We start from the raw sequence: 27,779 nt of genomic DNA, 5'->3' as shown, positions 1-27,779 counted from the left end.
CCATGCAAGCATTTATGTTGGCCGGCTGCCATTTTAGAAACCCATCTAGCACATGTGTGGAGCGGAAACAACTGCAGCTAAGCTTCGTGCTTTGTGGTTCCACCTGGCATACGCGGTTCATGGAATAGAAGTGTTCGAAGTGCAGGGTCTCTCGTGTGTGTTGTTGGGCAGTAATTGTGCTGACTACGTATTTTCCTGTTACTGATGCCTAAAAGCTTGTTCTACGTTGGCAAGCAGGAGACCCCACCTTCCCCGGCAACCATAATGTTGCTGAACCAAAAGTTAGTTATTATTATTCTGTGAGAACTTTCCTTGTGATGCGGAGGTCGTACTATTTCTATATGTCCCATGGTTTGGGTGCATTTATACTGAAGGGATGTGGGCGTGTCCTTGATCATTGTGACCAGCCCCTACCAAATTACTGGGAAATGTGGAACCAATTTTAACTGCATTTTCAAAACATTTCACCAATTAACGGAATAACAATTGATTTAATACATATTCAGGAGTGTGTGTCCTAAGAATGAGTGCTAGCAACTGAGCGCAGAAAGGGGGCCAAAACAATTAAGTGGATCTTGCAGAGAAAAGGCCAGTCCTGGGATTCTGGGCCCTCCCTAGTACATCAAACCACTAGGATAGTTTAAATACTGAAAATGACTGGGAAATGTGGAGCAAGCTCGAGGATTCTCCTGGGCACCTGCCTCCTGCGACTAACCCCCAGTGTACCCAAAGGGTAACTTCACCACTGGCAACAGATCATTTTACAAGTGAAGACAGGCTACAAATCAGTTTCTACAGTGAGGTTAAATCTTCATTTCTATTTGTATTGATTAGTTTGGTCTTTGTTACAGATAATCATGATGTCATCACTGCCTTCCCATGGGTAAACTCTCCCCATATAGCCAGGGGATGGCAGCTACTACCTGATCCTGAAACTGGGGGCGGCTATACGAGGGAGGACCACATGGGGGGGAGGAGACCCCCAAAGGGGTGATGCATCATCGGATGAGACATGGTATCCCCCTTTTCCTTTAGGGACACCTAGCACACCCCTAGCATTCCCCATGCCTTAATAGAATATTGTAATGGCTCCCTTCAACCACCCATGGAAGCCACTGAGAATGTATTCTAATGTTCTGTATATAAATTACCAAGAACAGACTACCATTTGCATGCATGTGAAAGTACTTCGACAAGCAAGCTGAATGGAGTAATGAGGATCAGTAAAGGCGAGAAACACAAGACGAGCTTTAGTTGTTGCGAGTGCATGATCGGTGCCGGTACATTTAAAAACCCTAACCAGCTGACAGATGGGAGACGCTGCCTGGGAAAGCCCTTTTCGAATGTATTGTGTCCTCCCACGTATTCCTTATCTTTGATATTTCCATATCCAGCTTGCTGCTTCAGAATCTTTTTTCACTAGAGGGCGCTGCGCATCAATGCCCGTCGTGTGGATGTCCCTCTGAGGCCTCCGTCTCGACGTCATCACGGGTGTAAGTAGTCATGTGCAGCGTCCGTTGCTCAGTTCCGTTTTTCCATGCTTCATGAGCTTCGGGAACGTAATGCTCGGTTCTGTCAAGAAATCAAAATTCTTTGAGTTTTTGTGAGAAAAAACCTTCAATCCTTTGATCCAGATGGCCTCTTCATCGGCTCCATCTACACCCCGATCTGGCTTCAAAAAATGCTGCGATTGTGGGGCAAAGATGTCCTTGACAGATACCCACAGGGTCTGTCTTTGGTGCCTCGGGGCACAGCATCCATGTTCGGAGTGCAAAGAGTGTCTATCGATTACGGCGAAAGCCTTAAGGGAGCGCAGATGGAAGCTGGAGAGAGGTAAGCCCAAAAAATTCATTACCCCTACCAAATTCACCTCAGATGAGTTGAGACCGTTGTCTCCTCGACGCAAAAAAAACTCCTGTTGTAGATCTCGGAGCAGATCGCACCACTCATCTGCTTCGAGGCACAATAAAAAAGGCGCCATAGATCGCCTTCGACCTTATCCTCCAGTTCACCAGCGAGAGTTACATACCACCCCCCAAGAACAGCTCCCCAGCTCAGTGAGAGGAATTTCGTATGAAAATGATAAAGGTGTTCGAGAACGCGGCTTTGCCCACCTCGGAAACACCTAGAGGAGATACCCCGGGTGAAAAACCGGGTAGGCACAAACGCTGTGATTCATCGACCTCGGCAAAACATACTCCTCGAGAGCGTGAAAAACCCTTGAGTAATGAAAAGGCCTCTACGACGCATAAGACGTCGTCATTGTCGACTCACATGTCGAAGCCGAGAACTGCGTCATCGACGCCCTCGGCGACTCTGTCGAAGGAGAGGTCATCAACGCCATGTACGTCGACCCCTTCGATGCCAGTCACTTTAGTACCCTCAACGACTCCTGCAAAGACATCGAAGTCACAGTCGATTCTGACGACCCCGAGGGCAATCTTGATTCCATCAACGACATTGAGGCCAATCTCGATTTCATCGAGACCAATGATGTCTACATCAACAATTTCGAGGATATCTCCACATGTAATGACTGCTGTTGCCCCTTCTTCACTATAAGAGGCTACACACCTTTGCCACGTTCTGATTACTTTAAAACATTATCCTCCATTTATGAGGAAGGAGAGGATTCTGATGCAGGGATGCCCTTCGGTTTAGAGTGTGTGAGGCCTCCCTTACCAGAAGAACTGCTCCCAGAAGTGGTCAGATTGAAAGACCTGCAAGACTCTTGGCAGGAAGCAAGCGGAATTGATACCTCTCCAGAGGTAGATTTTAGTAAGGCTGAACCAGGGGACCACCTAGAGAGTAATTACAGGTCACTTATGAACAGGGTGATGGAATACATTGGGTGGTCTAGGCCCACACCTGCATATGAGCAAGATGACCTCACAGACATATTTGATAAGGGATCCCAAGAAGATTCTATAGTACCCTTCCACAAAGCCTTACAGAAACATGCGGCCACTAATTGGGAAACACTGTAGGTGATCCCAGCAGTCAGTAAAAAACTGACAGCAAAATATAGGGCTTCACCTGCAGACCCTCCATATTTATCTAAACACCCAACCCCAGAAAGGTTCGTTGTTCAAGCTGCAACTTCGCCAGGGAGACAAACTGCATATCCCACAATCCCGCAGGATCGTGACGACAAAATATTTGATGCCATGGCCAAGAAAGTTTTCTTGGCATGCAGCATGGCATTTAAGCCTGCTAACGCCACATGCACGCTGGCAAGATTCAGCCACACCCTTTGGGAGTGTGCTTCAATGGCGGCTGACCATCTCCCTGAAGGCGAGGAGAGAGATGGTTTCTTGAACATTATCAAGGAAGGGAAGGATGCTATGTGTGAGTCCCTACAAACTGGTCTCGACTCTGTTGACAGCATCAGCAGAGCCATGGCGGCTAGTACCACAATCCGCAGGTTTGCGTGGTTGCGGAAGTCTGGCTTTGCTCCCAATGTACAGCCCAGACTTCTGAATATGCCCTTTGACTGCACTCATTTATTTGGTAAGAAAGCTGATGACAGTTCGGAGAAGTTGCAAACTTCCAAGGCGGCGGCCAAATCTCTTGGAGCTGCAATAAGGCAAACTCTGAACCGCCCCACAGGTGTGCCCTGGAGGGGTAGGTCCTTTTGCTATTTTTCCACATTCGGAAAAGACAGAGGACAGCCAACTCAAAGGGGCCAGAGACGCTTCCACCGTGGTGGATGCGGTAAAGGTACTAAAACCGCAACTACAGGTGCTGCCTTGCCCTCAGCATCTGCGTCAGCTGCCCAAAACCTCTCTGGGGACTTGCATCACAAAAAATCAGTAGGAGGCAGGTTAACTCAACATCTGACAGAATGGCAGGCTATTACTTCAGATGCTTGGGCATTGGAAACCGTTGCACAAGGTTACTGTCTGCCTTTCCTACAAATACCTCAGAGTCATCCACTGGGAAACAACCCTTTGATGCTTCCGCTCCTGATGCAGTTGATTTTGGACCTGCTAGAGAAAGGTACTATAGAAATAGTAACTGCAGCGGAGAGGTACAAGGGCTGGTACGCCCCTTATTTCTGATTCCGAAAAAGGACGGGGGAATAAGACCCATCTTGGACTTGTGGGAATTGAACACGTTCCCAAGGAAAGACAAGTTCAAGATGGTTACACTTTCTCAGATCTTTCAGGCTCTCCAGCTTCAGGATTGATTGGTATTTCTGGACCTTCAGGATGCTTACTTTCATGTGTCAATACATCTGAAACACAAAGTATCTGGGTTTCGCCATTGGCAGCTCTCACTGTCAGTTTCAGGTTCTGCCATTTGGGCTAACCTCCGCCTGAGGGTTTTCACCAAGCTAATGGCGGTTGTGGCAGCGAGTCTCAGGGGGATTCACGTCTACCCCTACCTAGACGATTGGTTGATCAGAGCGAGTTCTCCGGAACAAGCTTGGGATCATCTAGACTTTGTTTGCCACTCCCTCCACATGTTGTGCTTCTCCCTCAACTTCAAGAAGTCCCATATGATACTATCACAAAAACTCCAGTTTATTGGAGCAGTCTTGAAAACATCCCTGGGAAAAGCCTCGCCACCAGAGGTGAGGGTTCAGGACATTCTACAGATGGTGACGAAATTTCCAAATGCCCAATATCGTCTCGCCTTCGATTTCTAAGGTTGCTCAGCCTGATGGCATCCTGTATCTTTTTGATGCCACAGGCCCGCCTGAGAATGAGCTCTCTCCAGTGGGTTCTTAGGACCCAGTGGTCACAATTCTCGGGAAAGATGTCATGAACAATGGACCTTCACTGGTGGGCTTTTCAGGAAAACATCTTGAAAGGAGAACCTTCTTGGCAACCATGGCCAGAGATAACAGTAGTGACGGACGCCTCACTTACGGGGTGGGGAGCCCATACCAACAATTTGCCCATCAACAGTCGGTCTCCATCGGAGTCCAAACTACACATCAACCTTTTGGAGCTGAGAGCAATCAGAATAGCGCTGAAGGCTTTCCTGCCATCTGTATGGGGAAAGAATATCCTGATCATGATGGACAACACAGTGGCCATGTACTACCTCAACAAAAGAGGAGGTGTACGGGCACTATCACTGTGCAGAGAGGCACTGGAACTTCGGTTTTGGGCAATGCAAGAAGGAATCTCTCTATCGACAGTACATCTAGACGAAGAGAAGAACACAGCGGCGGACGCTCTGAGCGGGCAGAGTGCAGTATCCCATGAGTGGGAGCTAGCTCGGGAAGTCCTTAAAGAGATCTTTGCCCTTTGTGGAACCCCTCAAGTGGATCTATTCGCAATGAATGCCAACAGGAAGTGCGACCTGTAATTCTCCAGGGAATTTCCCCCGAAAGGAGCTCTAGGGGATGCGTTTGTGGTGGACTGGGAATATCCACTCCTCTATGCATTTCCTCCAGAGCCTGTCATTCCTCATGTAATAAAGAGGTTGAGCAGGTTCAGGAAAACCATGATCCTAATTGCCCCGGATTGGGCCAGGAGAACGTGGTACCCGGACCTTCTGTCCTCCGGTTCGTCTTCCACAAAGAGAGGATCTTCTCTCGCGAGAGGAGGGTCAGGTTCTCCATCCGGATATCAGGACACTCGGCCTTCAAGCATGGTTTCTGAAAGGCTGAGGTACAAGGATTGGGACCTCCCGGACGACATAATAGAGGTGTTGCTTTTGGCCTGAAGGCCAGCGACCAAATCACTATACCGCTGCTGTTGGAATAAATTCTGCAGCTGGTGTAGAGATAAGAATGTTGACCCTTTTTCATGCAACACACTGATGGTGTTATCTTTCCTTTTTTACTTAGCAAATCGAGGACTACAAGTCAGCACAATTAAGGGTTACCTAGCAGCATACCCATCTTCAAGCGCACGGCTGAGGAACCCTCATATTTTAAAATACCTTTAGTAATTCAATTCTTAAAAGGATTGACCAATGTTTATCCTCCAACTCCTTTTCAAGTTCCCCTGTGGGACCTAAATGTAGTCTTAACATTTCTGATAGGTACTCCTTTTGAACCCCTTCATTCGTGCCCATTGAGATCCTTTCGAACCCCTTCATTCGTGCCGTTGAGATTTCTTACTCTTAAAACTGTCTTTTTGGTGGCAATAACTTCGGCCAGAAGGGTGAGTGAGCTGCAGGCTTTATCCTGCAAACCTCCTCACACTATCTTTCACAAAGATAAAGTAGTTCTACAAGTGAAGACTAATTTCCTCCCAAAGATGGTTTTGGAGTTTCATATCACCCAAAAAATAACTCTGCCTTCCTTTTACCCTCCTCCACATCAGGGAAAAGAGGAAGAAAGGCTGCACAGACTTGACCCAAAGCATGCTTTCAGTTTCTATATTAGCAGACTTGCAAACATAAGACAAACTGACAAATTATTTGTGGGATACAGAGGTCATAAACTGGGCCTACCCATCACCAAGCAAACTATTTCAAGGTGGATTATTCTGACAATTCTACAATGCCACAATCTGGTGGGTTATGACCCTCCACAGCATCTGAGGGCTCACTCAACCAGGGTTATCGCAGCATTGTCAGCTCTCTAGCGGGGAGTTCCATTAAAAGACATGTGTGCACCTGCCACATGGTCGTCTGCACACACCTTTACAAGATTCTATAGCTTGGGTACCGCCACTAACCAGGAAACTAAATTTGGGAAGGCAGTATTGTATTCTGTTCACATTTAAAAAATACTAATTTTACTCCCTCCTGCACACATTACTTCTTTGGGAGTCTATCAAAGATAAGGAATAAGTGGGAGGACACAATCATTTCGAAGAACAAGTTAGTTACCAACTGTAACGTTCTTTTGACTGAATATATTCCTTATCGCCCCTCCCATCCTTCCCCGCAGTAAAACTTCCCTTGTAATTGCAGTCTGCACTCCCTCAAGGGCAGTAACCGTCTCATCCTGGACAAAGCCTAACACTTAAAAATGTATCTGAGCAACGGACCCTGCGTGCACCTACTTATACCCGTGATGATGTCGACATTGAGATGGAGGCCTCCGAGGGACATCGACTCGACAGGCATCGACGGGCAGCGCCCGCTAGTGAACATTTTTTCCAAAGCAGCAAGCTGGATATGGAAATATCAAAGCTAAGGAATACATGGGAGGAACATCCAGTCAAAAGAACGTTACAGTTGGTAAGTAACTTGTTCTTCTCGCTGTATCGACCGAGGGACTACTGTGCTGCAGAGAAGCCTGTGGATCCAGACTGCTAAGGGAAAATGTCAGATGAAGAAGACTGCAGGAGCTGGTCCGCCACGTAGAAGCCGTGAAAGGAAGAGGGAAAACTTCCTGGCGATCATGGGAACCGGTGAGCAGTTTCCAAACCGCCGAAACAGAGAAGTACACAGCAGGCAAGCAGGACCCGCGAAGGATGCTGAAGCCGCCATGCGAAGTCGGCGAGCCCGGGAAGTGGGAGCGGGACGCTGAAGCGCTGCTTCACATTCCCTTTGGAAGAACCGAATGACACCACAGAAAGCCGGTGAGTCCTCTGGAGGTAAACTGGGACAATGGGGTGTTTCAGCAACCTTACAAAGGACACAGTAGAGTAAGTTAAAGCATAAAAAGGAATATGAAACCCAGTATTTCAGTATTTGTCTCGTGAGGATAGCTCAGGGGCAACGTCCTCGCCTTGGAAGCAAGACACAGAGCAACACAGGTTTGATCCTCGGTCCGCGCTTAGAAACCTCTGGGTATTAAGTGCATTATAAATAATCTATCATATTATATCAAAGGGAAATAACGGAATGAATGCAAGATATATTCAGGTTTGCAAGTGTATCAAGTGAAATACATGAAAAAGCCCTGGCAGGAGAGTGAGTATACCAGGCAAAGTCAAGTTTGTAAGTCTGTAAAGTAAATCACATGAGGAGGTTTTGGCATGAGAGTACACCAGGTAAAGCCAAGCATGTGAGTAAAGAGTTAGCTTAAAGTGGAGAAGAAACTTGTAGGGGAGTAGACCAAGTATCCTACAAACTTGGGAGTAACAGCCAAGTTGTTTTCTATTCAAGTTGTTTTGTTGTTGATCAAATAATTCCAAGGAAGACTTATACACTTAGGAGTTTAAAGTATCTTGAAGAGAAAACCTGGGGAGGGGCACAATCTCCTGTAACTGTGAACGTTATCCATTGGGAACTTTTTTGTTGGAGTTACGCATTTCCTTTTTGAACTTGAACGTTTGTGCAGTTTCAAGGCCAATGGCATTAGCCCTTTCACCTTGGAGTTAATTTTAGAATGTGAGTGGCAAAATAGTATTTCAGACACAGGACATTTTGCTTAGGACATCTTGACATCTGAGAGACCCTTAGTTTTGGTTGAGGTAGGGAAATACCTGTTAGAGTAGGGACAGCAAGGCCTTTTCCAAACCTTTTTATTTTGACTAAAGGTTCATAGACAAAACTATGAGCTTTCTATGTCTGTGTCTCATTTCTGGCTCCTCAAATATGGTGCCAGGAGTGGGATCTAGCTCACTTGATGTAGACTGGGGAACCCTCAGATTTGAAACATAGTGACAGAGCCTTCAATCCATCAGTGTCATGCCACTTGCCCGGAAACCGGGGTTTTCCTCTTCCTTTCGACCAACACCATCTTGGCGGGTCTACTCGCGCTTCCGCGCTTGGGGTTCCACTGTTCAGAATCAGGCTCCTCTGCACATGCGCGGGCAACCGTGTCCACGCTTCCGCGCATGCGCGTTGGATTGGGCACTCGTGCTGCCGGCGCTATAAGAGGAGCGATGAGCAGCAGCTGATTGCATCTCAACGCGGTTAGTTTCTGATCGTGTTCCCGCTCCGTTCGTGATTCCTGTTTTCTGCCCATTTCCTCCCTTGCTCTTGGTCCCTGTCTGGGTCCCTTGGTTCCTTATTTCCCCTTGGTTCTCAGTCTGGTTCTTGTCCTGGTCCGGGGGTGGTCTTCAGTCCTGCCTGCCCTTGGTTCCCTCTTCCCTGCCTTCGCTGGTTCCTCCCTGCCCTCCATTCGTGTTCCTCTTCTCCTGCCTGCCTTCTGGTTCCTGCCTCCCTCTCCTCTCCAGCCTGCTGGATTTCCTTGTGGAATCTTCCCTTCAGTTACCAACTCTGCCGGATTTGCTTCCCACCGTGGACAAGACTCTTCAGCTTCCCTTCTCAGTTGGATTTTCCTCGGAACTACAAAAGCTACTGAAGGACTAACATCTTCACGCTCCCCCTGCCAGTGCTTGCACTGTCCTGACGTCACGAAAATCAGGGTGAGCTCTCCGTGACGTTGGGAGTCAGTTCACCCTCCGCCCTGTTTTTATCTTGGGTTGAGGTTTGGGCTGATTTCTCGCATCACACTTACTTCGGTGAAATACAGTCTGGCTTCCAATTCAAGATCTTCTGCAAGACAAACAGGTATGCAGCACTCCCGTGATATAGCTCTTAACAATCAGTAGCTACAGAAAAATGTATTCGATTTGACGTAAACAGTAGTAGGGGAGTGTTGGTACAACCTGGGGACAGAATGTTGATACCCACTGACCTGGTCTTGATAACCCCCCCTAGGTACATACAATAGGCTTGCCTCTAAGTCAAGCCTAGCCTGGCAATATAGCCTAGATGTCTTAGCACACGTCATAGACCCCGATTGTAGAGGTGATGTAAAGATCTTGATTCAGAACAGTGGGAAAGAGGCATATCAGATAAAGGTGGGAGAAATAATTGCTCAGGGATTCCTGGAGAGGGCTTTGTTTATCAAAGTAGAAGAAATCAGGAAAGCTGATAAAACTGAGAAGGGGATAAAAGACTTTGGAGAGACAGATGAAGATTCCCAGACAACATCTGAGGCAGTACCACCAATAGGCCTGGCCCAGGAAACCAAAATCATTCATGTGTTAGCGTTCACCCAAAGGAACGACCACTTGCAAGCAGAGACTTTTCTACATGTGGTATCTGAAGAAGAGGACAGGCTAAAAGGGGGACCATTCTTTTTTGTAAGGCATGGGCTACTTTATCGAAGTGATTTTAGCCCCGATGGTATGCCTACATCTCAGATTATGATGCCTAAAAATCACCAAGAGAATGGTACTAGTGATAGTTCACTCTCATTTAACAGGTGGTCACTTAGGAACAGCCAAGACACAGGCACAAGCAATGCACAGCTTCTATTGCCCCGGAATGTATGCCAATGTGAAAAACCTTGTGCTTTCTTGTGCCCTCTGTCAAAAGACTAGCTCCCAAACATCCCTTCCAGCTCCTTTACAGCCTTTGCCTATCATTGATGTGCCCTTTTCCTCTCATAGGCATGAACATAGTTGGGCCCTTTCAGCCATGTAAATTGGGGAATCGTTATATATTGGTAATCCTGGATTATCCAACTCGATACCCAGAGGCCCTTCCCGTTATGCAATAATACGTCCCAACAAATTCACTGGATCCCATTTTTTTCACAAGTTGGTTTCCCAAAGGAGATCCTAATGGATCAGGGGACTACCTTCATGGGTCTGTTAATGGCAGAGGTGAAGGAGATCCTACCCATTCAAACTCTCAGGACTTACATTTATCACCCGCAATCTGATGGATTAGTGGAACATTTCAATAAAACCCTTAAAAAATGTAATTAGGAAATTGGTTGAAGCTGACGGCAAAAATTGGGATATCGTGATACACTGAGCCCTTTTTTCTGTCTGGAAAACACCACAATCCTCAACAGGTTTTTCACCATTTGAATTACTATATGGTAGGGAGCCACAGGATGTCCTTGACATGTTAAGGAAGACCTGGGAGGAAAGGGAGGAAGCTCTCTTGCCACTCTCACAAACAGCCCAACCTTTAAAAGAACACATGGCTAATTTGAGAGTAATAGTTCAGGCACAAATGGTTAAAGTACAACAAAATCAAAAGACCTCTCATGACAAGAGGGTTTTACATAGGTACTTTGGTATTTTTCTATTGGGCAACAAGGTGTTGTCCGAAAGGCATTTTCCTTATGAGATGATTGACAAACAGGGCCATACAACTTTCTAGTCTCCCAACCAGATAGACGAATTAAAACCCATATCGATCACATAAACCTCCTTAAGGAGTGGAGAGAAGATCCTGTAGCAACCACAACAGTGGGACTAACTAGTCTATTAACGAAGAATCCGAATAAAATACCTTGATCCCTTCCCAACTACCACAGACTCAGAAACAAGATCTACTAGACTTATTGGACCAGTTTCCAGATGTCTTTAAAAATGAACGAGGAAGATTAAAGGTTTTTTTCACTATATCCATACACCCCCAGGGAAGGTGGTCCATTTGGAACATTACCGGATCCCTGAAGCAAGAAAAGGAATAGTCCTAGAAGAAGTGGAGAATATGTTGAACTCTGATATCATTGAACCATCCCAAAGTCCTTGGTCCTCTCCAATAGTACTTATTGCCAAGCGGGATCAATCATGGAAATTCTGTATTGACTTCAGAAAGATAAACGCGGTATCCCAATTCGACAGTTATTCTATGCCAAGGATAGATGATCTGATTGATCATTCAGAAGCCGCTGATATCCTCTCCACGATTGATCTGATAAAATGGTACTAGCAAGTGCCCATTAATCCAGAGGACAAGGAGAAAACAGACTTGTCCACCCCTATTGACTATTCCAGTCCAATGTATTACCTTTTGGATCTCACAGGGCACCAGCTAAATTTCAAAGGTTAATGGATGCAGGCCTTCGGCCTTACTCCCCTTACTGTGGAGTTTATATCGATGATATAATCATTCATAGTAGGACCTCCAAAGAACACATACACCGTCTATTTTATTTATTTATTTATTTCACTTATAAAGTGCACAAAACAGCCCTGAGGCATCACAGCGCTGTTACAAACCAGTTACTTACAGTTGATGAAGCCTTACATGCAATGAGGCGAAGTACAGACATTATTTCCAGTTGACAAATACAGTACATTTGGGTGAGTTATGCTTCCCCATGCCTTAATGGCTTATGTCATGGTGCCCTTCAACCACCCATGGAAGCCAGTGAGAATGCCTTCCAGTGTTCTATACTTAATTACCAAGAACTGGCTACCATGTCCATGCATGTGAAAGTAATGCAATGAGAAAGCCGAATGGAGTAATGAAGCTCAGTAAAGGCGAGAAGCACAAGACGCGCTCTAGTTGTTGTGAGTGCATGATAGGTGCCGGGACATTTCAAAACCCTAACCAGCTGACAGATGGCAGACACTGCTTGGGAAAGCCTTGTTCTCTCGGTATCGACCGAGAGACTACTGTGCTGCAGAGAAGGCTGTGATGCCATTGGGCTCAGGGAGAAGGCAAGAGAAAGAAGACTGCACAAGCCAGTCTGCCGCATAGCAGATGTAAGAGGAACGGGGAAAACCTCCTGGTGATCGTGGGAACCGTAGAGCAGTATCCGTGCCTCCGGAATGCGTAGAAGCACACAGCAGGCGAGCATTAGCCGCAACGTCAGCGAGTCTGGGAAGTGGGAATGGAATGCTGAAGCGCAGCTTCGCATCCACCATGGGAGAACCCAAGGACTCCACAGAAAGCAGTTGAGTCCTCAGGAGGGAGGCTGAGACACTGTGGCACTTTGGCAGCCTACCAAAGACGCCACAGAAAGCCTGCAAGCCTTCAGGAGGTAAACTGGAATGACAGAGCGTTTCAGCAACCTTACCAAGGACAAATAAGAGTAAGTGAAAAACATAAAAGGGAATATGAAACCCAATATTTCCAAAGGGGGAATAACGGAAAGAATGCAAGATATATACAAATAAGTGTGTCAAGTGAAACACATGAAAAAGCACTGGCAGGAGAGTATATCGGGCAAAGTCAAGTTGGCAAGTGTGTAAAGTGAATCACATGAGGAAATCCTGGCAGGAGAGTACACCAGGTAAAGCTAGACTTGTGAGTAAAGAGTTACATTAAAGTGGAGAATAAACCTGGCAAGGCAGTAACCAGTTATCCTAAGAAGTTGGGACTAATAGCCAAGTTGTTTTCTATGCAGGCTGTTTTGTTGTTGATCAGATAATACCCCTAGGAGTTTAAAGTATCTTGAAGAAAAAAACCTGGGGAAGGGAGCAATCCCCTGGAACTGAGAACTTTATCCATTGGGAATTTTTGTGTTGGAGTTACACCTTTACTTTTTGAAGTTCAGCATTTGTGCACTTTAAAGGCCAAAGACATTACCATTTCACCTTGGAGTTCATTTTAGAATTTTAAGGCCTGAATAGTATTTTGGACATAGGACATTTTGCTTTGGACGTCTTGACATCTGACAGGCCCTTAGTTTTGGTTGAGGTTAGGAAATGCCTCTTATAGCAGGGAAAGCAAGGCCTTTTCAAACCCTTTTATTTTTAATAAAGGTTTTTAGCCAAAGCTATGAGCTCTTTGTGTCATCGTCTCATTCCTAGCTCCTCACGGATGCTAATGGGTAACGTAGGCGTGTTAATGATTTTTTCTTTCACAATGTACATCTTTGAATCTATCACATCTCAGTCTGATAAAAAATCCTCTTTTTTTGTGTCCCAGTCTAAAGATAGTGAGATTGCAAACCTGAAGGATGGACTGCAGTTGCAGAAGGCCTCTATGAAGAAGCTTGTTGGAGAGTTAAAGAATGAAGCCAAGGAGAAGGTCAGTAGTGATCCCTAGATGACTCTTTGGATGTCATCCTTGCCATAGCCTTACACAATTCTCATAATCCCGTGGAAAGACACCTGACATTAATTTACCCACATCCTCTTTTGTATTTAGATCTGATTCAACAGATTTTTTAAATCTTTTCATTAAGTTTTTTCAAATGTTGCCTTCCTTTAACACCAACGGTCGAATGCCATATGTCACAAGGTTTAATAAATGTGGTCAGTGCATGCATTTGTTCTCAGCAGGGGGTCCACATTTCTCACAGATGGCTCGAAGAACAATCGCAACACCCAGAAAGAAAGTTAAGCATTTTTTATTAATTCTTGAGCAGGGTGCTAGGACCGTTCCCCACTTTGTTGTCTAAAAAGCACCAGCCCCTCACTAACCCAGGTGTCGTTACTCCACAGGTTAGTATAAACTGATCGTTTTCTCTACTGTCTACTTCTAGCTTGCTGATGGTGATGGCCTAAAGGCGACTGCCTTATACATCTAAACTCCCTCCGGAACTTCCTAAACTGGCCGTACGATATTGCTGTTGTTAGTGGCTAACAGGGTTATAGGGTTGTGATTTTCAGGCACTCTACCCAACTTGGTCTCCGTACTCTCACGCCTGATGTTCTTCTCCCTGTCTCTAACTACTGTTCTCCTATTCCTATTCTCCAGCCTCCAACACCCCCTCACCTTCTTTTGGTCTTTCTACATCTTCCTTTTATGTCATATGTTTCTCTCTCTCGCCTTCTACTGCCTGCCTCAACCCTTTGCTGCTAGTACTCCCTCCTCCACACTACTACTCCCTCCCCCACACTAATACCACTCCACCTCTTTGCAGACACCCTCTGTGCAATATCGTAATTGCCTTCCAATCACTCGCTACACTCCCTGTAACACTCTCACTCACCTTGCATGCACACTCGTAAAACAGGATCACTTGTTCTCTTCAACCAATACTTCACTTTTTCTCTAATTGGCCTCAACACTCTTGGTATGCCACTTCCTCCTCCTCTGACATCACCCAAATAACCTGTGCCTTCCTGTTTCCTGTCTGTCTTCTTGTCCCTTGCCATCTTTTACCACTTGGACTTCTGGCCCAAAGCAATCTGCCCCGTCTTCCCCACCCAAGAAGTGTTACCAAAAAAATAGAGGGTTAAGCCCTGCCCCTTTTCTCCAAGTGGGGAGACCGTCTGACAATAATGGGGGCCCGCATAGAAGTGTGCCCAAGTTTGTGTTATGGGGCCCTGGTGCAGTCCTCCCATGGTAAGTGAAGTCTCTTCAGTTAGCTGTTGTTCCTCGATAATTCCTTGTTGAAGTGAGTTTGGCGTCTGTAGACCATTGGGGTGGGGCTCTGATCGGTTGTAGTCTTACCTGTGGTTTCTCAACACTGCTGTGGTCTCACTTCTGGTTCTAGGAAAGAAAGAGAAAACTTGGCCAGCATTTTCTTAAGAAGGCATGGAATGATGCAAGTTGGTACTTCACACATATGAGCAGGTGCTATGTTAGGGGACACGAATTAGGACCCTTTTTTACTGCCACCATCCTCCTCTGGGGTAGGAGTGGCTCCGGCTTCCATCCTTGTAGGCCTCCCACTGAAGCTGGCAGGAGTTCCTATCCCTGAGTGATAAGGTCAGATTACTGACAATGGGCCTCATTGCGGCTTTGGCGGTAGCCATGCCGCTATTAGCGGCATGGCTGCCTCCAAAACTGGGTCCGGGTCCGGGTCCAGGTTCCCTGAATGGGGAATTACTGGGCCATTCCGAGTTTTGAGGGCCCGGTAATTCCTCCCTCAGGGAACCCGGGCCTGGACCTTCCCCATTCCCATTCGAGCCCCCGTAGGGCTCAATGGGGATGCGTGCAGGGAGCTAACAACGGGCCGATTACGACCGGCCCGTTGTTAGCTACCTGGTCCCCTCGTGGGACCCGGTAAGGACGCCAGGTTTTACCAGGCGTCCTTACCGGGTCCCGCAAGGAGACCTCGTAATTTTGCAGAATGGGTTTAACGGGTCCGCCTCCATTAGCGGAGCCCGTTAACCCATTCCGCAAAAGTCATAATGAGGCCCACTGTCACAACATAGAGCATTCTTCATATGCCTGGGAAACCTGCACCCAGTGTGATCCTATGTGTTCTCTGCTGGTCCTTTACCAATATCCCTTTGGAGCTGTCTTCAGCAGATGCAGGCCTAAGAAGGGGATCCAGTGCAACATGTAATGGCAGAGTTTGCCCTGAACTCTCGGAACATTGGACATAGTTAAGGGGTGTCCGTACCCGGCCTGTTGAGGATGATGGATGTATCTGTGGGTGCAAGGCAGAATTGTGCTCTCCCAGATAGAGGGCTTCCTGTGTGGTCTGCCTGTTCAGTACCTACTGACACACAGGTAACCTCCAGGCATACCAATGTGCTTGGTGTAGCAACCACCAGTGATTCAGTGCCTGTTAGGGATATTTTTCCTCAGCCCTCTATTGAGTGGTGTGGAGAGACCTATTCCAAGTTGGAAAACAGAATGTCCACCAAGTTGGACCAAAACTCTCTGAATCAGTAACGTGACAGGGAAGTCATTCACTCTTAAGAGAGGGCGGTCTGGTTCTAAAGTACAGTGAATCCCAGACACATACACAATATAATGCACCACACATAATACACTGAAAAAATCGATATATATTTGTTTAGTATTGCCTCATGAATTAAAACACAGTCACATAAGTAACATTGGATCATGCAACACACTGCACTATTAAATGGGAAATCACCAGCAAAAGCATAAGGCATTGTTTTTTCTTCACTCCAGGACATGCAATAAAGGAGAATAACCTAGCAGTGGAGTGCTAGGCCTGTATAAATCATACAAAGGAGGGAAGAAGGTGGTAAGAACATATAACGAAAAGGCATAAAGGGCCAACACAGAAGGCAGTAACATTAGCATTACCGGGCCTTAATAGGTCAGAGCTTGGCTGTAAAAACAATGTAACTGCAAGCGGTTATTTTAACACTATTACTTTCTACGCAAAGAGTGAACTGCAGGGATTTATTATATTCACGTGTATAATAAATCACTGGTACTTTTGAAAATTCCACCCTTTATTCTAAAATCTCCAGGGCCACATCAGGGACCATGTAAAATGTCTTTGCTCAGGTAACAATGAGGCAAAATCCTAAATGTTTGTTATGGTTAGAGGGAAACATTCGGTATGCTCTCCTTTTACCACACAGCCTTCAGGCTTGCTCTCTGGCACTATGAGTATTAAATAGAAATCGAAATGGTTGCAGCAGAAGAGCCAAGAAGCCAGAAGAAATGCAAGGAGGGCCCCCAAGAAGAATTTTGGGCCAGGTTTTGAGAACCAACAGGCTAAGAAGAGCTTGTTGAAAAGGGTGCAGACAGCCCACTCCAAGCAATAGAAATAAATGATGGGTGGCGCACCTCAAAACCTTAGTACTCCCAGAACCAGAGGACCCTTGATAAAGAAACCTGTGGATATTTCAGGACTCCAGGACCAAGGGACGAGCAGTCATAAAATTGGATCTGAAGAAATCATCCTATGAATGCCAGGTACACAGTGGGCCTAATTATGAGTCAGGCAGTAGCTTTGCCAGAAAAAACGGCAGGCTGCCGCCGGACCGGTAATACCATTCTGCCTCGGTGATTGCCGGAATCACCGGGGCATTACAACCCCAGTTACCCGGTAATTCCGGAGGCGGAATTCAGTAAATCCCCATTCCCATGGGAATGGGGATCATGGAAACACCGGTTCCGTCTATGACAGAGCCGGTGTTTCCATGTCCGCCTGCAGGTGGGTGGTGTTACTTCCACCAGGTCAGACCTGGCAGGAGTGACACCTCCTGCCTGCAGGACTCGGAATCAGCCGGTTCGGAAACAACTTTATTTTCCGGACCGCTGACTTGTAATGAGGCCCAGTGAGTTTGGGTGTCAGGTTTAGGTCACCCATGACCCAGCAAGGATTGAGACGAAAGGAGCAACAAACAGGACACCTGAGAAGACAACCCATGAGGCATAAATATCAGCATTCATGAAGGTGGTGACGGGACCATAGAAGAGAACATGTAAGGTTCTAGAACTGCTCCAAGGGTAGCCTGGCAGCAAGAACCAGTCCCTCGACGGGGACAATGTTGGGAAGAGACCAAGAATGGAGGTAAGGCCGCAGCAAGCTGTCCAAACTTCCAGGTCAGGAAGACTACTAACCTTAAGCACATCAGCTATAAGGATAAACCAGGCAGGCAGCACTAGAGAAGCCAGGAAAATGTCCCACGAAGGAACAGCCAGCTTGGGAGGGTGGCTGGAAGCTAATTCAGAGGCAAGGATGGGATTCCACCCGGTGAGAAGGAGCAGAGATCAAGGTGCCAGACTCCTGCCAGAATGGCCCATCACAGTCCAAAGCAGCAGCCCATCTTCAACAGCAGTATTCCAGGAAATTTGGCACAGCTCTGAGGCATGCACAGGGTCTCCCACTGATAATACACTGGCACAATTGCTGGCTAAAGCCAGCCCAAAAAACCCTCACGAGGCAGCACAGGGTTTTTTTGGCAGCCATTCAATCATGCTGGTCCTAAAAAATGTCACACACTGGCCCACTCACACAGGAGATTGTGAAGTCTAGAAAACATTAAACTAGTCTACAACAGTTTAAACCAAAACTGAGGGTGGTTTTGTGGGATCAGAATAAGCGTATATCAGATAAACAACTGTTTTGCCCATGCCTCATGGTCCACGTAGACAAAGGTGTGGCCCAAAACAAAATTGATGGAGCATGGCTTACAAAATGCATTTGTACGCAACAGCTTCTTTACAGGCACATTGGACTTCTAATGCTTTAAAATTGACAGCAACCAAGGTGTTGCCAAAACTAAATGACATTTCCGCCAGGCTTCTCGGCAATACATTTTCAGAGTGCTAAAATCACTGTGAAACCAAAATGGGGTACTTAAAAAGCACCCCCACTCTGGCAGCTGTATGGACTACTAAGGACAGCACACAGGATAAAAAGGGTATCAGCGGTAGGGGGACTTCAGTAGACGTTTCTATGGCCACAAAAACAAAATTTAAAAAACAAGGAATCCAGCCAAATATGTAGGAGGCCCATAAAGTTAAGGTGCCTGAACCCAATATATGAAATTCTGCCTTAATAGTGCTCTATTTCTTTTCCTCCTGGACAAGGTTATTACGACGCTGAAGAGGGGGTCAACATGACTGAAGTTCTGCTCTGCACAGTTCACGCCAGCGCTGGGATTGTTCAGGCTCTGTCGAAACCCCAGAACAGGCAGGCCGGGCATCAAGTGTTTGAACGTCAAGCACTACTACCTCTATTCAACTAGTGATCCAATAACAGAGGCAGTGGCCTCTTACAAAATCACTTTGGTGTTCCATTTTCCCCTGCTCGGGCCGCTCACAAGCACCAGAGTAGCCAAAAGAAGCACACGATCCAAAGCATAACAGACCTGATTTGCCAGGAGTCCTTGTCTCTGAAAGAGAAGTCCCGGAAAGATAAGCAAGAGACGTAGAAGTGTAATTCTTTCTCATGCAGTGGTTCCACTTTAACCCAAGTACTCGGCCATTTTGGCTGTTCTGGAGTGCCAAGAGGGTTCAGGGATTCTTATTCATAATCAAGTAGATTCCCTTCCAGGAGTCTCTGGAGATCATGTTGCTCCAAAACGTGATTTGACAGCGTTGAGCTGGTACGTTTGCACTGAGGCGTAGCCGGGTCTCTACTGCCAAAGTTTTGCCATTTGCACACACGTTCACACCACCTTTTGCCCTGCACATTTGCACTGCGCTGTGCAAATGAGTAAAAGCTTCCTGGCATGTTCGCATGTGGACAGTGTTCAATTTCACTTGTTAACACTGCTTGCCGTGTGCACATGGTAAACTGTATTCACAGTTGCAATTAAATGCTGTCGGACATGCAATTGTTTAATTGAAATTGTTCCACTGGTTGACTCCGCCATACACATGTGATGTTGATAGAAGGCTTAAAGCCTTAAGGCTTTTACACTTTTACACTTTCCATTGATGTTTTGGGCTAACGAACATAAGCTTCTTTTTCACCGCCCTGCAGTAGTCTCCTCCTTGACCCACGGTACCAAACGTGTTTTTGAAGAATGTTTGGTGTCCCACGCACTTGTTGTTGTTTTTTTTTTTTATTTTTTTTTTTGGCAATAATATTTTTATTAAATTCCAAACCTGTTCGGAAAGATTGGGCCTCATTACGAGGCTGGCGGTATTCATTTTTTTTCTGGCATCCAGAAAAGTAATTGCCCTTTTCTGAGCGCCGGAAAAAAATCTTACCCATTCCCAATAAGCCCTATAGGGCTCAATGGGAATGGGGAAGGTGGTAGCACCTACTGTCATGTTCTGCTCACGGGTGCCGGTACGGCCACCAGGTCAGACCTGGTGGCTGAAAAGGCACCTACGAGCAGAACTCTTAGTTTGCCGGCAAGCTTACCGGTACCGTTGTTATTGTACCGGCAAACTTGTAATGAGGCCCATTTTCTTTTTTGCTACTTTCCTCCAATAGACTCCTATGGCACACCCTTTCTCTTTGCTTTGATATGACTCCTGACCTGACTTTTTGGAGGTAAGTAAAGCCTGTTGCCTTACTTCCCTTGCTTTGTGCTCATGTTTATGGGGAGAGGGATCAGTCCATATGATTATCAGTGCTGGGAGACTATGGGCCCGATTCTCAACAAATTGCTAAAGGGAAAGGAGTGCAGAGAATGCACTAGTTTCATTTATGCTATTTTTAGAAATGCTCAGGTCATTAAGGTGGAAAGGACTGGACAGTGGAGCAAAGATGCGCTGTCGAGCCCCCTTGCATTCCCCTATACCAGGGGTATTCCAACTGGGGTGCAAGACCCCAGGAAACCCCAGCCTGCAAAATAAAACATTTTTTTTAAAAAAAGGACTGGACTGCAGGGCTCATCTCTGTGAATTGATCAATGGAAAAAAAGCATTTTCATACCCTTTTGGGGGATGGAAATGCTAGCATGACCGCTGCGGTTTAACATGTGGCTGTCACACTTCAAAAACCTATCATGACAGGGTCAGAAATTACCCTGCCATGATTTGCGCATCCCCCTACACCTTTTTCAAAAGGTGCAGGGGGATGACCGTCATTTTAGCACATTTAAAAGCGCATCCCATTTGTGAATTCGGAGTGAGCTTTAAAATGCACTGAAAGGCCCTCTTATATGCACAAGTGCATACAGGGGGGGGGAAAGAGCATCTGAATGAGTGCATCTTAGATGTCCTCATGCAAATACCTTTTGTGAATTGGGCTTCTGTTGGGGAGATTTATCATTTGTATGCTTCATCACCTCTGCTAGGGAGACCCCTAGCACCTTTTCCTGGACTTCTGGACCTTTTTCTTTCAATCCTGAATGAGTGGAGCCTTTTCCACTCATTCAGTCTTGGGGATTCTGTATTTTGGAACTCTATTCTTTGTATTCTACATATATTAGTCTGCTCCATAGCACTTACAGGCACTGTGTTTTACTACTGCAGCAAACTGCTCCTTATGGGCAGTATTGCTGGGGACCCGCAGAGTCCTCCTCTAAGATTCTTTTTTAATATGCCCAAGTCTGGCCAAACGCTCCTTTCTGTAAAATGCTAAGAAAGATTGCAGAGGAGTGTGTGCCGCAACTGTATAAAATGTGAGGCTTCTGGAGTGAAAAGCAAGTTGACCACTGGAAGCCGAAGTAACCAAAGAAGACGACCAGAGATGCCTGGAGACCCTTTGCAACACTGTGAAGTGACCACTGCTGTCCTTTTCTGTGCGACAGAGGACCTCTGAAGAGGACGACTCCTTCCCTTTGGCTGGTGGCAACAACCAGTCCCAAGACGAGCTATGAAACTAGCCATTTCCCGAGGTCCTAGGAGTTTCCAGAGGTGCAGAAAGAGGAGCTTTCCAGGAGACCTGCTGCCAATTTCGAGTGCATTGTCATGGAAAGGCCTAATCCGTCCAAATCGTTGCTGAACCCGTAGCGACACTCCAGAGATCGATCCAACTTGACCAGACTCCCTCATCAGAGCATGGGACTGCATGAAGTGAAGAAGATTGACAGGGCGATCCGTGTCCTCTGTTGGTGCTGCAGAAAAGGTGCCAAAACCGCAGAGTGAATCAAGAATTTGTTGAAAGTTGTGCTACAGGTCCGCCCACGAGACTGCTGCCAAGAGAGCCCGTCCATTGTCCTGCCTTGGGCTCAGACCAAGGAATCCGGAGGTCATGTTCAGAGCTGCAACATCGCAGAGCTATCGGCACGAACATGTTCTTCTAACCTTAGTTACTGTGGGGAAAAAGGTATTGCTTAGTTCATTCCAAGAAGTCGCTGCAGAGTTTGGAGTGCACATAGAGGTGTCCAGGGCAACCCCCTCTTACCTCAGACCCAAGCCACTGCTTGTGTCCCTTCCTCAAGTTCGTTTTAAGGTCTCCCTTGTTAGTTGTTAATTTGCTGCTTCAATTACACTAGAGACTGGAAGAAATCCACAGGAACTCTTCATAATTCGCTGCTTGTTAAGCTTTCAAATCCTCTCCGAACTGCCTTTAGCTAAGGATGCATTTTGGGACTTAAAAGACTTAGCATGCGAAGAAACCCTCTCTAGAACCTTCAACCAAGCACATGTTACACTAACTAACAATTGTCCTCTGTTTAAGTGACTTTACTATATATGTTTGCAGAGTAAATGCATTACAGTATAAACTGTTGAAAACCAGATGAATGAGCAATAACTGATAATACAAAAACATTGCCTTTTCCTTTTCTTTTTTTTTTATCAAGTATTCCTAAGTGTTCTAGTATAAACGTCTAAAGTATTTAAAGTGATTCTGGTGTAAATATGATAAAGATATACTTTTATATAACTAATAAGTGTAAGTGCTCATTTGCTGTGCTTGTCTAGCTAGATTCAGTGTACTTACCTACAGCTCACATCTTCCTCTTAAAATAAGCCAGACTGCTCTGCCACTCTACCAAGGTATTGAGTTAGTACAGACTGGTACTAAGACTTGGGGATCTACAAACCACTGGGATAGCTTAGTAAAGTCTTACTGCCAGTAGGGCTTTAGGAAAACTCCCCGAACAGCTTATCCTTTTTTTGGTGCCAAAAATTATTTGAGAATCTGGCTGGGCCGAACTATACATGGATAAAGTTATTTTGGGTGAACAAAGGCACACAGGGTCCTGAAGGTACGATATTGCAAGCTGGAACACGAGGGGCCACGGCCATCTTTTGAGATGGGTCTGCCCACTTACTCGCTAAGTATGACATTTTTCTCCTACAGGAAACCTGGTTGGAATCGTCCATGTTTCTCGAGGGGTACCATGGACACAAAGTTGAGGCCAAAAGGGGCCCCAACAGTAGACCATATGGGAGGCTTGCAATTTGTGTCAGCCAAGCATTAACATTTCGTTCCCAAGAATTAGCTACGGCTAGTAGCTCTACACAGGTGGTAGAGGTTAGGCTAGGTGATGACCGTGAGAGTTTAAGCATATTGTTTGTGAAAATATACATCCCGCCTGACCTCAGTAGTAGGATGAAGTATTTGACACCCTTAGTGACGTACTGGCCGAGTGGTCTGCCTCATGTGACACGCGGTTAATTCTTCTAGGTGGGGACCTTAATACTCATTGGATTAACAAAGAAGAATGTTCCACTTATTGTAATGTTGGAAATAATTGCCAAATGCTGCAAAAAAAAGGGTACCGACCAGGATTCCCAATGGGTCCAGTTCCTAAGAAACTGGGAGCTAACATTGATGAAGGGTAGAACTGGAGGGGATGTCCCAGGACCATACACATGGGCCATGGGCAAGTGCAAAGCAACCGTAGATTACTTCTTTGGTAACACTTGTCTGCTGAAAACCAGAGAACTAAAAGTGGAAACTAATTGCTTTAGTGACCATGCCATCCTGGCCTTAACTTTGGATTGTCCTAAGGCTCTTCCTAACCCTCAAAGCGGTAGCGGGGCCCTCCCTAAACATAGGTACAACCACATTTGCTGGACAGCTAGACATGTAGTTAAGGCCAACCAATTATTTACCCATGCCTTAGCCAGTGGTATCGAATGGCTGGCCACTTGGACCGGTAGCAAAATTAAAGATTGGCTAAAACAGCTAGCTATAACAACAGGCGAGGTTCGATGTGACCGCCGGGTAGTGGCTGATAACAGATTTGACCTTGCCATACACGATGCCAAAAGAGCAATGAGGGGAAAACTGAGAAGGCTACAGGGTACAGGCGGCTCACCTCATGATAAGAGTTGGCAGATAAAGGCAGTTAGGTTACAGTTCAGGCAATGGAAAACTCCCCTAATACTGGTGTTACAGCTGGTGGGATTTGTGTAGGTTGGATTACACTGATTTCTGGTTGTATTGCACACAAATAATCCATTCTCCAGATCACTCTACTGTAAAGTATTAAAACTATGTCCACTATGGAAAACTATAATGCAGAAGCTCTTAGTGTTGAAAAACTGAAACACATGTGTAAAGATAAATGCCTTAGTGCAAAAGGAAAACAAGCTGAGTTAATCAAAAGTTTGTTTATTACCAAACTGCAAGTAGGCCTGTAACCCCTATTTCCATAATCGATCTAGAAGATAGTGAGGGTAAAGGTTTAACTCTTAGCCCTCAACTAGATAATGAGGTAGAAGATGATGGGGAAGAAAATGTGAGTATTAATCCACTTGCCAATCCTCTGACCTCACCCCTACATGTATCTAACATGTCAGCTGACCTGTTACATCCAAATTTATTGCACTAAGTTGACCATTTCTGACCCCTACCAATTGCCTCACCCTGGCGAGGGCATTGGTATTATCCAAGTTGGATTACTGCAATGTGCTATTGCTAGGGATCTCTAATACCAACCTCAGCAAACTGCAATTTATGTAAAATAAAGCCTTAAGAGCAGCATTAGGGATAGAGAAATGTGATCACATCTCCAAGATCAGGAAGGATGCCCACTGGCTACGCATCAATGCCTGAATTAGCTTTAAAACATTCTGCATCACGCACAAATGTCTTGTCATTAAAGCCCCAATCTATCTTAACAATTCCATACAGAAAAAGGAATCCACAAGAACACTGAGATCTAATGACAATCAATTCTTAGTGTCCCCCCGCTATAACAACACCAGAGCTGGGGGCAGCAGCTTCTATGTCCTAACCCCTAAACACTGGAACTCCCTCCCCACCAACATCAAAAAAGAGACTACTTTCCTCAGCTTTAAAAAACAGCTGAAAACCTGGCTATTTAACCAATACTAGTATAACGACTCTTAAACCCAATACTAGTATACGCCCTGCAGCTGAACTTGTAAATAATGATCATGAGTGTATTGTATAATGCTCTGTTTATATATAATGTGTGCACACTGTATAAATGTATGACTAATGCCACAGATGTCTGTAACCACGCCGTGATACCCCAGGGTCTGAGCGTGTAACAAATGAAAGAAAAACAAATTAGGAGACTCCTGGAGCTTCTGGACAGATTTCAGACGTTACACTCGACTATGGATTTCTTGACCCCTGACACTCAGTTCTTGCAGCAGTGGAGAAGTACAGCCAGTCAGGGAAGATGGTCCAGTGGAGTTCGTCTCACGGTTAGTAGGTCCCACTAACACAAGGGAAGAAGTTGCCCTTCCGGAGCTTCTCTGTCAAATTGAAAAAGTAGTTTCAGCACAGCAGCAGGGCTTCACCGGGCAATTCAAAGGTCCAGGAGGATGCATCAAGCTTCGTTCAAGGTTTCTTCCTAGAGTGTTTCTCCCAATGATCAACTCTGTCTCTAGTCCCAAAACCCTCTCCTTTTAAGCAGGTTTCTCCTATTCATGCACAGCCTGCGCTGTCAATCACACAGCAGGGTCTCCGTCTTGAAAGGACCACCAGCCAGCCAATCAGAACTGGTTGCATTCAGGCAATCCTAGAGACAAAGGACATGGGAGTTTTGGGAACCTCCCTCACATCCTGCCTTTCCAGACACACTGGAGCCAGAGGCGAGCTTCAGGGCTGAAGCCCGCCAAAGGCAAAATGAACAAAGGGCTCAAACCTAGCTCACCACACAGAGTAAAACCTAAGAAAGACCTCACAAATCGAAAATGGCGAAAAACATTTTGACGAAATGGCCACCCATGGGTGCTCTAGCGCAGCTGAGGATTCAGCCGGCTGTAGAAAAGCACAATGCTAGAATAATTAAACCACTGCCACCAGCCATTTAAAGTAGTGATGGTAACTTAAAAAATGTTAGATCAGAATGTAGCTTAAGTGGCTACTAGGTAACCCCCCGGTACTCCACATAAAATGGGGTGTGCTGGACCTACAAAGAGAAAAGGTAAGTACAGTCAATTTCACTTTACTATTCTTGGGAACTGTAGTTCACACAAGGAAAGGTAGTTAAACCATTTTTTTATTGTTATATATTTTATTGATTTCATATAGCTACAAAAAACTGTTCTGAGGCAATGCCTCATACAGTGACTTTAACCATCCAATCTCATTACTACGTTACTCTACTCCCCTCCCTTGCTACTCCCTCCCCACACTCATGTCCATACCCCCACTTGGTGTCAATGTTGTAACTAATAATGAGACTAGGTTCCGACAAGCCTTTGAGGGTCTACCCTACCCTTCGTCACTCTGGTCTCTGCTTTGAACAAGTCTTGTAACACTACCTCCCATGCTCTAATCTCCATTATATTTTTCCCCTGACTAAGCTGTACTGCCCCTCTAAACACTGCCGTTTCAGCGAAAGCCCACCTGCTCATATTTTGCCACCCCTCGTCCACATCAGGACCTCTGGGAGACTTCCATGCCATTGCAATTCTGCGTTTAGCCAATATATAAGCCAAGTCTTTCAATTTGGTAATGTGTTTTGCTCTTTGGGGTGTGCGAAATGGCCCAATAGGCCTGCTGCTGGAGATTCCACATTCAACTCCAGGCCCCCGTTATTCATCCTCCTCGCTACCTCCTGACAGTATTGTACCACTATCGAGCATGTCCAGAACATATGGCGCATGCCTGCTTCACCTCCTTTGCACCTAGTGCAAACCTGCTCTGCAGCACCTGGGAACCTTGAAATCCGCTGGGTCATCATATATGCTCTACGCGTGCTCTGTAGCTGAATCAATTGCAGTCTTGCATTACGTAACACTTTTTTATGGTATACCAGTACCCCTGCCCATTGTGCATCTGGTTAAGGGGTTCCCAGGTACTCCTTCCATTTGGTCCTAATCGCCAGTGGGGTGGAAGGCCTATTGGTCAACAGAAAATCATATAACCTAGATTATATAACCTCCGACATATCATACAAAATATCTACCACAGCTTGCTGTTCCTTCAATTCCCTATATGCCAGCCATCTTCGCATAATTTCCTTTTTAACAGCATTGTGCAACAAGTATTGGCCTTTGTGCAAGCCTGTGTGGTCAGCCAAGTCTTCAAAAGAAAGAAATTAGACATCCTGTAATAGATCCCCTATCATAGCCACACCGTGAGGTTCCCAGCACACTTGAATCTTCAGTCTTGCGTGCATTGAGGCAGCCATTACTGTCAACAGAGGGGTCTAAACCGAAAACGGGTCTGAGAACCCTATACCCTCCATTGCCCTATCCCACATATTCACTCCCAAGGACACTAAGTGCGATCCCTGTTCTCCCTGGGGTTTCCTATTCTCACCAGTTCCCTTGGGTAATATTGTGACCCTGCAGGTTGTAGCATCAATGTATCCGGTGTCGGGTCATCTGCAAGCCAATTGGCCACGAACTGCAGTTGTCCCGCTATGTAATATAGATCAAAACGCAGAACCCTTATGCCGCCCTCTTCATATGTCCGATGTACCATGGAGAGTGCTATCCGGTTCCTCCCTCCATTCCACAAAAAACTTCTACTAATACTATCTAGCATTTTGAAGACGGACTCTGGTATATAATACGGCACGTTCGCAAAGAAATGCAACAGTCGGGGTAGCACTACCATTTTCAGCATTGCTGCCCTTCCCATGAAGGAGAGAGGCAGCTTGGTACAAAATTTCATGGAGCGATTGATGCCCACACTGTTGTGTACATGCTCTGTCGCTGGGTCGTGATATATATTGACCTCTAAATATTTGAACGTGGGCACTGACCACTGTAGTGCCAAAACCGGAAGCACCCCCTGCGCCACCATGCGCAGACCTGCT

The 27,779-nt window shown here is 46.0% G+C and overlaps 1 protein-coding gene across 1 annotated transcript in view; it reads left to right on the top strand.

Moving 5' to 3' along the window:
* LOC138492142 (trichohyalin-like) overlaps positions 1-27,779 on the top strand; it is a 782,601-nt gene that overhangs the window by 460,105 nt on the left and 294,717 nt on the right. The window contains exon 18 of the mRNA XM_069619133.1: positions 13,492-13,593. Within this exon, the coding sequence (XP_069475234.1) occupies positions 13,492-13,593 (102 nt within the window). The remainder of the gene's footprint in view (positions 1-13,491; positions 13,594-27,779) is intronic.

Source organism: Ambystoma mexicanum, chromosome 10 (assembly GCF_040938575.1).
Source record: "Ambystoma mexicanum isolate Mex_15411 chromosome 10, UKY_AmexF1_1, whole genome shotgun sequence".
Lineage (NCBI taxonomy): Eukaryota > Metazoa > Chordata > Amphibia > Caudata > Ambystomatidae > Ambystoma > Ambystoma mexicanum.
Note: the sequence above shows the minus strand (reverse complement) of the source record. Positions and strands in the feature narration are given on the sequence as shown.